At 47.1% G+C, this 13,890-nt stretch overlaps 1 protein-coding gene across 1 annotated transcript; it reads left to right on the forward strand.

Moving 5' to 3' along the window:
• The first annotated feature begins 3,035 nt into the window (after nt 1–3,035).
• Nucleotides 3,036–13,327, forward strand: RIPPLY3 (ripply transcriptional repressor 3). The gene is made up of 4 exons (XM_032630862.1): nt 3,036–3,219; nt 4,049–4,115; nt 8,950–9,017; nt 12,476–13,327. Exons 1-4 carry the CDS (start codon nt 3,125–3,127, stop codon nt 12,783–12,785), a joined length of 540 nt encoding a protein of 179 aa, XP_032486753.1. The 5' UTR covers nt 3,036–3,124; the 3' UTR covers nt 12,786–13,327.
• Nucleotides 13,328–13,890: the final 563 nt, after the last annotated feature.

Raw genomic sequence — 13,890 nt, forward strand, 5'->3', positions numbered from 1 at the left:
AGGTACACACTACTGTATATAAAATAGATAAACAACAAGGACCTACTGTATAGCAGAGGTAACTATATTCCATATCTTGTAATAACTTATGATGGAAAAGAATCTGAAAAAGAATATATGTATGTATAACTGAATCACTTCTCTGTATACCTGAGACTAACACAACATTGTAAATCAACTATACTTCAATTTAAAAAATTATAATAACTGAGTACCTACTGTGTGCAGATGCTGTCTTGAGTCCTCTTTGACCTTTAAATGTATTTTTTTGGCATTTGGTTTCCAAAGCCCACGTACCCAGCAGGACCAAGAGTACTGGCTCTCTAACCAGATGGTGACTTTGCACTAGTTATCTAATCTCTCTCAACTCCCGTTTCTTAATCTGTAAAATGGGAATAATGCCTGTTTGCAGGGTTGGGGTGAAGATTAAATGTATAACTTATAAAATTAATACATGATCCACAAAGGACAAATGATTCCTATTATACAAGCCTGGAATAGTCAAAGCCATAGAGACAGAAAATAGAATGGTGGTCACCAGGGGCTGGTGAAGGGAGGAATGGGAAGTTAGTGTTTAATAGGTACAGAGTTTCAGTTCATGATGATGAAAAAGCTCTGGAGATGGATGGTGGTGATGGTTGCACAACAATGTGAGTCTACCTAGTGCCACTGAATTATATTTGAAAATGCTTAAAATGGTAAATTGGGCCTCTCACTGTTGTGACCTCTCCCGTTGCGGAGCACAGGCTCCGGACGTGCAGGCTCAGCGGCCATGGCTCACGGGCCCAGCCTCTCCGCGGCATGTGGGATCTTCCCGGATCGGGGCACGAACCCGTGTCCCCTGCGTCGGCAGGCGGACTCTCAACGACTGCGCCACCAGGGAAGCCCCAATTTTGTTCTTTTAACATCACAAGTATTTCCCCATGCTATTCAAGTCAGAAAAAGTTTTTATTAGCTGCCTGATATTCCACTATCATCTATTTAATCATTGTCATATTTTGAGACTTACTTTTCAACATCATAAAAAACACTATAATGAACACCTTTCTGTAATTAAATACGTCTTCATCCCCATCTTGAATACATCTTTAATATAGACACAGAAGTAGAGTTACTGGGCCAAACAGGTGAATATTTTTAAGGCATGTGTTGTAAGTTGTTATACCTTTCTGAAAGTACCCCAGTTGCATTGCCGACTCTCGTTTGAAGGCACCCACACCGGTTGCCAATTGTCCCTTTATAAAATCCTTTCTCTGTTGGTAGATTAAATATGGTATCTTATTGTTGCAATGTTGTCTGTTAATGTTCTTTGCCTCCCCTCCCCCATGCCCTTATACTCAGTGTCTTTTAAAATCATTGTGTGAAATTTTAGTTTTAAAATTAATTCCTCCCTTCGCCTTTAATAAGTTTTCATTATTGTCATAACTTGTTGCTCTTTTTTTGTTTTAGCATCTTTATTGGAGTCTAATTGCTTTACAAGGGTGTGTTAGTTTCTGCTTTATAACAAAGCGAATCAGCTATACATATACATGTGTCTCCATACCTCCTCCCTCTTGCGTCTCCCTCCCACCCTCCTTTTTTTTTTTTTACACAACTTAAAATTTTTTATTTATTTATTTAATTTATTTATTTTTTTGGCTGCGTTGGGTCTTCGTTGCTGCGCGCGGGCTTTCTCTAGTTGCGACGAGCGGGGGCTCCTCTTCATTGCAGTGCATGGGCTTCTCATTGCGGTGGCTTCTCTTGTTGCGGAGCTCGGGTTCTAGGCTCACAGGTTTCGGTAATTTTGGCGCACGGGCTTCAGTAGCTGTGGCCCGCGGGAACTACAGCGCAGGCTCAGTAGCTGTCGCGCTCGGGCTTAGTTGCTCGGCGGCATGTGGGATCTTCTCGGGCCAGGGCTTGAACCCGTGTCCCCTGCATTGGTAGGCAGATTCTTAACCATTGCGCCACCAGGGAAGCCATAACCTGTTGCTCTTAAACGGGAAAAAAATGTGGAAACATTTTAATGTCTGAAGTTCTTTAATTTTTAAAAAAATTCCATTACCGTAAGTCACATAAAGTAAGCTCGCGTTCTTCGACGCGGCGTCAGTGGGGCACTGAGCAGCAGATCGTACTTAAGCGAGGGGCCCGAGTCCAGGCCGGCCGCCTTAAGGGTTCTGCCGCCGGGCTCTACTAATGAAACAGCACTCCTCCCACCCTGCCCGAGCGCCGGGGACCAAGACAGCTGCGCCCCCGCGAGTCCTGCAGCCCGGCCAGGTATTCCCAGGGCACGCGCGCCATCCCGGCTCATCCAAGGCGCTTTCTGTGCCGGCCCCGGGGCTAACCAGAGGAGAATCGCACCCACCCTCGGAGAAAGCCACATCCTTTTCCAAGGTCTCCGTCGCTGGGAAGGGTGCTCTCATCTGGAGAGCTCTCCCCGCCACCTTCCACCGCCTGGATGCGTTGCTGCAGCCCCACAGCCGCTTTGGGCATCGCGGTCGGGGCTTCCGGGCGCCCACGGTTCAGCACCGCAGGCAGGGCGGGTCCACAGGCTTCAGTAACCGCCCCTCCAAACCCCGCGGCCGCTTTAAAAGTCGTGGACGTGAGATTTTCCGCAAATCTGGAGACCTAGATGCAGGAATAAGTAACCCGAGGGACGCGGAGACCCCAGAGCGGCGGGAAGAACCCAGGGATCCCTCCTCTCCAGCACCGGGCGCGGGAGGCCCCTGGGCGAGGGAGCGCCCCCGACGCCACCGCCCAAGACCCCTGCCCCCTGTGCCCCCCTCTCCAAGGCTTTCTGTGTCACTTCCCGCTGTCCCCTCCCCGAGCTTCCTCGCCCCCGCTCCTGGCGATTATGCCTGGATTTCCTTTGTTCCCTCCACACCCTTGACCAGGGCTTCCCAATTCCCCTTCTTGACCTCGTCCCCTCCCCCCCGCGGCGCTCCCTCCTGGAGCTTTGCTTGTCCCCTCCCGGAGCTTCTCCGGTGCCCTTCCTACCCTCTCCCGGGTTTCCCGTGTCCCCTCCCCGCCCCGCCCCCGTTTTTAAACCTGGCGCCGAGAGCGCGGGTAGGTGAGCGCCCTCGCCTGAGCGGTTAAAGGCGCGGGCGGTCGCGGGCGCCGCTGGAGGGGCGCGGGCTCCGAGGGCACCATGAGACCCGAGGCAGCGGCCGGAGCCCGGGAGGCGCGGGGACGCGTCTGTCACTGCCCCGGGGACGGTCCACCACCGCCGCGCGGGCCCGAGAGGTGAGGGTGTCCCCACGGCGCGTCGGTGCGGGGAGCGCAGGCAGGATGCTCCGGCCGCGCTGAGCCCCCGAAGCCAGGCGGAGCCCTGGAGCCCGATGCGACGCAGAGAAATTTCCTTAGCCAGAGTCGGGGACGCAGAATGTTCTCGGCTCCAGAGCACAGTTCTGAAGTGCGGAGGCCCAGGAGGTGCCCGGAAACGGGCCAAAGCTTCGGTTTCTAGATCTGAAACCCACAGGGCTGGGAGGGGTGAAGTCTTCGGGGGGGCCCCTCAGCGAACCCTGCAGGGGGTCGCGTCACGTTGACTGTCACACTCTTGGTGACATTCTTTGTTTGCCCTGTGCGTGGGACTCAGCGTTCGCTGTCACGGGCACCAGCCTTTTTTAAGGTAGTAAAGTTAAAATCAAATTAGCAGGGAAGTTGTGGAAGGGGCTGGGTGGCCAGGCAGCCAGAGAGGAGAAACACATTCCCGCTTTTTGCATCGTAAAACTCTGTAGACTCATCTCTGTGCAGTCAGAAATTAATGAGCAACAGAGTAGCCAGCTACCGCGGGGAGTCTGAATGGAAGAATCCTGCCAGGCTGGGAAGAGAAATTCCTCAAATAATGATGTGTATCATATTTGGGATTTCTCAAAAAGCCCAGTGAAGGCAGAGAACTGAGAATGTGGCAGGAGGAAAAACGCAAATGGCACCGACTGAGGACTTGAGAGAACGTTCTGGTGTGTCCAGTGACTCTTAGGCAGACATGAGAAATCATAAGAATGTTAACTCTTATGACCTAACTTTAAAAGCAGAAAATGCTGGGGTTCACTCTTGGTCCGTGTCCTTCCAGCCAAACACCATGGAGACCTTGGATCCTGACCCCCCAGGATGCTGACCCCACCAGGACTGGAAGCGAGGTAAGGTTAAGTGTGGGCATTGTAGGTATCAACAAGTTCAGCCGGGAAGTGGCACCATCCCTAAAATAAAGGGACCATGAAAGGCCTCCTCGGCCAGTCCCTCCCTTGGTCATCTAATGCAGAGGTGCCCTGGGGTCTGGGGGTAGGAGCCTGGCCAGCTAGGTGTTGATCATATCTGAGTCATATGCAGATTGGCTCTTGTTTGCTTCTCCTCTCTTGAAAAGCAAAGCCACTATGGCAGAACTGTTTCAAGGGCATTATAAGAGATTTCTTCCATGTTGGGTTTTTTCTTCTTCTTTTATTTTTATTTATTGGCCGCACCTCGGGGCTTGAGGGATCTCAGTTCCCTGACCAGGAATTGAACCCCTCCCGGGCCACGGTAATGAAAGTGGCGAGTCTTAACCACTGGGCCACCAGTGGAATTCCCCCATGTTGGGTTTTTTCCTGCTAACCGGCAGGTAGAAGAGAGAAGTCTGTCTCGGTCCCCCTCATCTTAGAGAAAAGCTGAGTGTGCCATTAGCCCTGGGCTGGTGCCACAGAGCAAATACGGGCAGAGCCCTGTCTCGGGTGCCCAGAAGGTGTGGTTAAAAGTCCCCACCCGCCGCCTGGCCCTTTCTGAAGCCCTCTGGGCCCTGTCTGCAAGCACTCCTGGGGTAAGTCATGTTGTCTGAGCAAACACACTCCAGCTGAGGGCTTTGTGGGTGAAGATTAATCACCACCACTATTCTTTTGTCTCCTGCATTGGTAACGAAATTGTTTTATACTTACTGGAGTCATGACTTATTTTCATAGAATTTGCCTGTCCTTTGTTATATTTTAAAATATAAATTGATGACTTTTAAAATGCTGGAGTTAATTGGGCTGGGAAGGACCCTTAGGTTACACCTGTGGCATTGTGCAGTTATTTTTAGTATGATAAGAAACTCAGGTTCAGACCTTTCATGCATTTTGAAATTGACTCTTTTATTAAATTAGTCTGAATAATGAGAGTTTTACTTCGGTTACTATTATTTAAAGAGTGAAGCAAATCAAATTATATTAAATTAACAGGGAATATTATTTTTTAGCGCAAATTATTGTTACATACAATATCTAAATAATGGGAAGTAATTCCTTCTTTTGCATTCAAACTTAAGTTCTTAAACATAAGATTTAAAAGGTGTTTGGGAGAAAAAATTACCCAATTTTCTTTTAAATGAAGTGTTTGTGTAGCCTCTCCCTTTGCAAGAATGAAAATACAGCACACTTTCTAAGGTAAGGTAGTCTTTTTTTTTTCCTATTATTATGAGAAGGCCATTTGTGAGAAAAATGAAGATTACTCGCAGAAAAACGTTAAGCTATGACAACTTTCTGTTGATCATCAGCGAGGCACAACGGATCAAGCAGTTGCGTTCATGGATTTGTTGGGGGGCCGGGGTGGAGAGTGGGTGTTCATGGGGGCTGTAGAGCACGCTGCCCGGCTCCCCCCCGGCCAGCTCTTTGCAGACCCCGATGTGCCGGGCAGAGCGGTCAGCTGCGGACGACTGCAGACCCGAAGTATCGCGCTCGGTTCCCCGGAGCCCCAGCCTGGGGAGGGCAGCCCGGCGCAGGGAGGGACGGCTTCTTGCTCAGCAGCGCCCTCTGCCGACAAAGCAGGAGAACTCCTCGGCTCCTGAGCTCTGTTGTGTATTTCTTGAGAAATGTCATTGGTCGGGAATGGTGTGGGTGAGGGGTGAGGGATTACTGCCTAGTGACCTGTACCACAATTGCAGGTGAGCAGATCACAGTTAGAATACTATAGGGCTTCCCTGGTGGCGCAGTGGTTGAGAGTCCGCCTGCCGATGCAGGGGACATGGGTTCGTGCCCCGGTCCGGGAAGATCCCACATGCCGCGGAGCGGTCAGGCCCGTGAGACATGGCCGCTGAGCCTGCGCGTCCGGAGCCTGTGCTCCGCAACGGGAGAGGCCACAACAGTGAGAGGCCCGCGTACCGCAAAAAAAAAAAAAAAAAAAAAAAGAATACAATCTAAATTCGAGGGAAAGTCTCAAGATGCTGTGTCCTGAGCAGTGGGGTCACCCTCGCTCATTTGGTTCCCCTGGTACCACCGCTTGGGAGCTGTCTCCCTCCCGTGCCTGGGAAAAAATGAATGACGGCCCAAGCCTGCAAGGGAGACGATTTCTAGGGCATGTAAGAGACTGTGTTCTTCTGCGCGTCCTTCCATCTTCCAGGCTTCCTGCATCGTAGCTTTTTTTTTTTAATTTAATTTAATTTTTTTATACAGCAGGTTCTTATTACTCATGAATTTTATACATATCAGTGTATACATGTCAATCCCAATCTCCCAATTCATCCAACCACCACCCCCCCGCCCCCCTGCATCGTAGCTTTACCAGAGTCAGAGGCATGCATGGAGAGAACACAGAGAGATCCTCACAAAAGTCTCTCTTGTATCTCTTCTTTCGCACAAACACCCCCCCCCCCTTTTTTTTTTCTTGGTAGAGACACTTGGAAACATGTATTCTGAGAGAATCAAAAGGTTTCGGTACAAATGTCATAAAAATGTGATGTGATACACACATCACATGTGAGCCCCGCTGTGGCTAAACAATCACCCCCCTACCTCCCCCCCAACCCCAATGTTTGGCGGCTGCTCACTGTTCCCGGGACCCTGTCAGGAGCTTCTGTGGAGCTCATGCATTGTTGGACGGCGGGGTGTTCTTGTTTGACGTCTTTCAGCTAAAGCACAGTTACGTTCTTCAACAGCTCCCTGTCCGTGTGTCCTGAGGCCCCTCCCCCCCTTCCCCCAAGGAAAGCTGTCACCTCTCTGGGTGCAAAGGGAAGGTGCTGTCTGTGGCATTTTGGTTTCGTAGCTGTTCAGCCCTGTCGCACATCCCTTTAACACAGTGTGTACCTTGTACACATTTTTGTTACCCTGAATTATCAGAGTGTGAATATTTAGACGTTTAAGTCATCAGAAAAGGACGTTTAAGAGGAGGATTTTTTTTTTTTTTTTTTTTTTTTTTTTTTTTTTTTTTTTTTTTGCGTTACATGGGCCTCTTACTGTTGTGGCCTCTCCCGTCGCGGAGCACAGGCTCCAGACGCACAGGCTCAGCAGCCATGGCTCACGGGCCCAGCCGCTCCGCGGCACGTGGGATCTTCCCAGACTGGGGCACGAACCCGTGTCCCCTGCATCGGCAGGCAGACTCTCAACCCCTGTGCCACCAGGGAAGCCCTAAGAGGAGGATATTTGAGGTGTGAAGTTTTAAAATCTGTGTATGTTTGTGGGGTAAAGTTTACAGAGTTTATAAAAGTGTGCTATGTGTTTCCCAGAGTCTGGTTAGAATTAATCACTTAAAGGAAGCTATTACTCCATAGTAGCCACCACTGCCTTTAGGCGTCCACCAAGGCTTGCATTGTCTATTATATCCTCTCCCATCACAGGGTGTAAAATTGCCACTGACAGCCCAGGATTGCTTATGGTGGTAGAGTGAGTCTGAGCAGTTAGAGATACTTTATAATTATGAACAGAGCTTAATACAGACGTGATTTCTTGGAGACCCCAAAGAGTGAACTTCATTATGGAAAAGATTTTGTTCCAAAGACCCTCATTCTTTCCCTTAGCTTACCATAGCATATTATAAAAATAAGCCTGGTAAAATTTCAAGGAGCCTTATGGTTTGAGGTCTTACATTCAGATTTTTAATACAGTCTTTTTTTGGTGTATGGTGTAAGATAGGGGCCCAGTTTCATTCTTTTGCATGTGGCTGTTCAGTTTTCTCAAGACCATTTTTTGAAGAGACTGTCCTTTCCCCATTGTATATTTTTGTCTCCCTTGTCATAAATTAATTGAAGATATATATGCATAAGTTTATTTCTGGGCTCACTATTCTGTTCCATTGATCTATGTGTCTGTATTTAGGCCAATACCACACTGTTTTGATTCCTGTAGCTTTGTAATATAGTTTGAAATCAAGAAGTGCAATGCCTCAAGCTTCTACTTCTTTCTCAAGATTGCTTTGGCTATTCAGGGCCCCCAGCAAGTGGTCTCCGCCCTTTTGGATGCTACCAAATGTCCTTGGAATCTGTCTTTCCTTTCTCTTCTGGTTGGTGTTACTTGAGTTCAAACCACCTCTTGTCAGGTGCCTCCAAGCCCTTAGCTCACCAGTCTATGCTATGCACTGCTCCCAGCAGCCACCATGATCCTTAAAATACAGATCTGATTGTTGAATTCCCAGCTCAAAGTCAGTAATGGTCTTGAATCCTGTCTCCAGAATGAAACTTAGACTCAGTAGTGGGTATTCGAGTTGTTCAGTGTCTGGACTTAGCTTCCTTTTGAGCCCTTTTACCAATGCAGTCTCTCATTCATTCCACGCTGGGCTCCACCTTTCCAGGCTGTGCTCTCTATTTTCCCGCCCCTCAGAATTTGATGCTCTGCTCCACTAGGAATGGGCCCAGAACTGCATACCCAAGTGCCACTGATGTCTCTGCCAAGGCCCCCATGAACCCTTTCCTGATCCTCTTCCTTGTTTAGAATAGTTAGCATCTTACTGTATGGTGCTTTGTAATGTAGTTATTTGCCTCTATGTGTGTCTTTCCTCATTAGATTTAAAATGCACGAACTGGGGGACTGTGTCCGACTCATCTTTCCACCTTGGGATCCCTCACAGGGCCCGGGATATCATGACAACAGTAAGAGGGAAAGGAGCTTATCAAATACTGTTAAGGTGTTTAAACTATCTCTAAAATTGGAACTGACACAAGTGCAGGCTACTTAGATTTTATTTTTAAAAACTTCAGGATGCTGCTTTCAGAGGCTTCTTGACTGTGTCTGTGTTTGTATGTGTCTGTCTTTACAGCTTGAGCCTGGGTGTGACCAACAAACCTTTGGATCGAAGGGGGCCTTTGGGTTTCAGCATCCTGTAAGGTAATATCTGACTTCACTGTAAGAAATGTATTGTTTCCTTTTTTAAAATTATTATTTTTATGTAACATTTCTAAAGGTTTACAAGATATGATTTTAAAATGGGTGTATTTTATGGTTCTTATGTTAATTGATACAAACATAGCAAAATACCTATGTGTATAAATTATTTGGCCAGTATCCACTCACTTCATACCTTTAAGAAAGAGAATATAAGCTCATTTGCAATCATAATAATTAACTAGTTAATAACATAAAGCAAGCTAAAATAATTTTTAAAGAATGTTGACCTGAAAAAGTGTAATCATTCTCAGTGTAGGCGTTCCTATGTGGGACAAATTAATGTGTGAATTACAGTACAGTTTAAAAGTACACGTGCGGGGCTTCCCTGGTGGCGCAGTGGTTGAGAGTCCGCCTGCCGATGCAGGGGACGCGGATTCGTGCCCCGGTCCGGGAGGATCCCACATGCCGCGGAGCGGTTGGGCCCGTGAGCCATGGCCGCTGAGCCTGCGTGTCCGGAGCCTGTGCTCCGCAATGGGAGAGGCCACAACACTGAGAGGCCCGCATACCGCAAAAAAAAAAAAAAAAAAAAAAAAAAAAGTACACATGTGTATAATTATCCTCTAAAGATAATTTATAATTTTTGAAGATAAATCTATGACATTTCAGAATAATGTTTTTCAGTCCATAATAATCTTGAAAAAACGATTAAGGCTACCTTCCACATAAGGCGCCCTCTGCCGGACTATATTATTTCCTTTAAATATAAGCATTAATACACTTCAGTGTCTTCAAGTGTATACATCTTCAAAAAATGGAAAATAATTCAGTATATTCTCCAGCATTATTTAGTTATGATTATCCCAAGGAACTTCAAGGATATTTTGTTGGATTTCTAGAATCTATTCATTTATTCATTCATTCAGTGTTTCATTTGCAAGTTGGAATTGGCTTCTTTTCTTTATACTTGTTTATACCTCTTTTTTATACCATATTCTGCCTTGTGTTAAATTTAACTGCATATGAATTATATACGCATATCAGCTTATTTACTTAGATATTTAGGTATATTTCTATTTTTCTCCCAGGATATAAGTTAATGTACTGCCTAGTGCAAAGTAGACCCCCTAAATGTAGATGTGAAATAAATGAGGGACTGGATGGATACTGTACCACGGTTGGATCCTCTGGCCTCTGAATAGTTCTTTCATGGTCCTGGTCTTGGCGGTGATCAGGACCCTCACTGCTGTATCCCTCTTTTTTGTTTGTTTCTTGGCCACGCCGCTTGGTTCCCTGACCAGGGATCGAACTTGTGTCCCCTGCACTGGAAGTGCGGAATCCTAACCACTGGACCACCAGGGAATTCCCTATATCCCTCTTACATTTCATGCAGTTTGGGCAAGTGGTTCATGCACTGGACTTTTATCTGTTTCTCTATGTCTGTTTCTCTCCTATCTCTCTCAGCCTGTCTCTTTCCAGGTGTCATTTCCTTCACCAAAATAAACCTAGCCTACGCTGTCACCTCTCATCAGAGTATTTTTCCACTGGTTGTCCTGGAAGACTAGAAGCTTTAATAAGACTCAAGGATACTAATTGCCAGAGATGAAAATTAGAGCCCCTCAAACTGATCAAAGGGTGATTTTTGGAAAAAGGAAGTTTTCCTAGTGTTTCACATCAGTGGTCTTCAGTCCGCATGAAATCACTGGGGAAGCTTTACAAATACAGGTGGGAGGTGGGGCGGGGCGATTCCCCTGGGGGTGCTGGGGAAAAGCGCGGGTATCTGTATTTTTACAGGCTTCCCAGGTGTCCCCAGTGTGGGCTGGGGTTGGGAGCCACCCCCTCCTTCATGCCCCACGAGCCTTCACCTTCACACCTGCCCCCGGGCCTGCCTCACAGACTCTGCTGTGCCCTGACTTTTGATTCATTGAAAATGCAGTGACTGCTGATGTGTGATCGGCATCTGTGTAACTGTGCATTGCGGGCTGAATACACAACTTTATCTTTATTACAAAAGTTTATCTTTCTATACACAAAAATGGGGAGAATGATACAGTGAACCCCCACGTGCATCACCAGCCTCAATAATTAGCAGTGTTCTCGGGATCTGATCATGCTTATCGTCTCTCCCAAAGACTTGTTGTTAGAATAGTTTAAAGCAAGTCCCAGACATCCTACACACTCACTTGTAAATACCTCAGCATGACACCTAATTTTTCACATGGCCAACCACTAAACTATTCTGTCCTAGATTTACACAGGTGTACATTCTCTCTGTTGCAGAGTTTCTCAGTCTCGGCACTACTGACGCTTTGGACTGGTTAATTTAAAAAAATTGAAATATAGTTGACTGGAGTGGATAATTCTTTGTTGTGGGGCTGTCCTGGGCATTGTGGGGTGTTTAGCAGCATCCCTGGCTTCTACACACTAAATGACAGTAGCTGCCCTTCAGTTGGGATAACTAAAGTTGACTCCAAACATTGCTGAAGGTCCCCTGGGGGTTGAGAACCATCAACTATTGGAAATCTTAGAAAGTTAAAAATCGCCCTACATTATTTATAGTAAGGTGTTTTCTCTCTCCCTTTTCTCCTCCGTCCAAAAAGGGGGGAATTGAAATCAGCTTTGCAAACAAGCAATGATCGATTGATAATCCCTCTCAGTTCCTTTATAAGACCACAGGGGGAAATGCAAACAATTAGTAAGTCAAAGCTACAAGAAGAGATTATGGGGACAGTGGGACATTTAAAATACTTTCCATGTATAACTGGAATCCTAAATTCACAAAACCTGGATGTAGAGGTTCCAAATTCTATATATTCCTTTTCTTCCTTCTTTCTTTCCCTTCCCTCCCCCCACCCCCCGTCTCTCTTTCTCCCTCTCCCTCTCTCTCTTCTAGAAAAATTGCCAGGGTTGCCATTTTCTATTCTGCCAAAGTGAGGGATGCACCCCTACAGGCGACATTTACTACGGCAACATTCAGAAAGATTAGCCACTTCTCTAGATCAGGGTTTCAGGGTCAAGTTTCCTCCAAAGTCATGACATTCCCTCTGTTGGGGGGGGCGGTCAGAGGGCAGTGAGGCATCCCCTGAATAGGACATATATTATCCAGGATGAATCAGGTCCTTTGTTCGATCAGAGAGAGCCTCTTAACTTTGGAACTCAATGTTTTACTACCCTTTTACCTTTGTGGAAGCACACCCTTCTCCCTGTGTTGGTCTAAATTGATCTGCTCACCCAGATTACAGCTCAATTCTGACCTAGTGTGGGCTTCACTACCAGGTCCCCCCCATCTGCCCACAGTTTTGTGTTCTGGTGACTTAAAAAAAAAACCCCACTGTGCACAGTGAAGGCAAAATCAGGAGGGAAGATTGGGGCTTAGCTGCTTCTAGGGAAAAGGATCTTCTAGATGCAGTTTAAGACTGTTTTCAGGTTGATTAATGGTGTATTTGTTTCTTAAATATTAGACTTTATTTACCCATTTCTAAACGTCAAGAGTATCTGCAGAGTTCCGGGGAGAAGGTGCTGGCCAGCTTCCCCGTGCAAGCCACCATTCACTTCTACAACGATGAGTCCAATTCAGACGAGGAGCACGACCAAGAGGTCCAGCCCTCCGACCTGCAGCGCCAGGAGGCGCAGGACAGCCTGGGAGGAAAGGGCAGAGACCGGCTGACAAACCCAGGGTGGCACCCCGGAGGCCGCGGTGGCCTCGGTGGTAAGGGTCCGCTCCCCTACCCTGACTCTCTGGAGGATGCTGGGTGCCCCTCATCCAAGTAGTCTGTCTCTCCTGCACCAGACCCACCTCACATGTGCCCTGGGGACAACCCTTGGGGACAGCCGCGCCAGGACACCTTGCGTTTCAACACACTTTGCATGTACGAGGACTTGACTTTCTTTGGCCAGCACCCCGCTCGTGGCGAGGACTCAGCTTGTACTCATCCCTTCTCCTAGTGATTCTCTGTGCCTCATTTGTACCTTTGAGAAAGGATCCTAGGTCCAAGAGGTTTGCATCCACATGGGTTGTTACCAGGCGGGGCCAACTTTCAAAGCACGTTCGGCAATGTCACTGTGCTGATCAAATGACAAATTATTCCATATCGATTAATAACCCACCCTCGCCTCTCACTTAACCTGAGACCCTTTATTTGGCTTTTTCCACTTTTGTAGAAATGATCCAGATATTGTCCGAGGCCGATGTGGTTGCTTAGTGACATTCTGAAAAAGAAGTTAGTTTATAAAAAACAAAGATACTGAATAACTTCCATAAAAGTAACAAAGATAAAAAGATAAGGATCTGTGGGGGGAACCATTCTGGATAAAAACATGTGTGAGGGCTTCCCTGGTGGCGCAGTGGTTGAGAGTCCGCCTGCCGATGCAGGGGACGCGGGTTCGTGCCCCGGTCTGGGAGGATCCCACATGCCGCGGAGCGGCTGGGCCCGTGAGCCATGGCCCGCTGGGCACTGCGCGTCCGGAGCCTGTCCTCCGCGGCGGGAGAGGCCACAACAGTGAGAGGCCCGCGTAACGCATAAAAAAAAAAAAAAAAAAAACATGTGTGATGCTTGTCTAAGCACTGTGTGTATGAGTAGAGAGACGAGCTTTAGCGCTTAGCTGGGGACCACTTTGGGCTTATTACTTGACTAGAGTAACACTGTTTTTAATCAAAGTACCAAATGTAATATCATTTTCAGCTTTTTATATTTTGATGACCAAATGAGTGTATTTGTCAAGGTTTTTTACTTAACTATTTTGCATGTTGTTGTCTTCCCAGTTTCTACTTGAAATAAATATTTTGAGAGACAAAATCGTTTGATAATCATCTTTTTTGTTTGACATTTTAGATGCAGTTAGTGCCTCCTTTAAAGTTTTTAAAAGTTTGTCAGGA

This window comes from Phocoena sinus, chromosome 4, assembly GCF_008692025.1.
Source record: "Phocoena sinus isolate mPhoSin1 chromosome 4, mPhoSin1.pri, whole genome shotgun sequence".
NCBI classification, from domain to species: Eukaryota; Metazoa; Chordata; class Mammalia; order Artiodactyla; family Phocoenidae; genus Phocoena; species Phocoena sinus.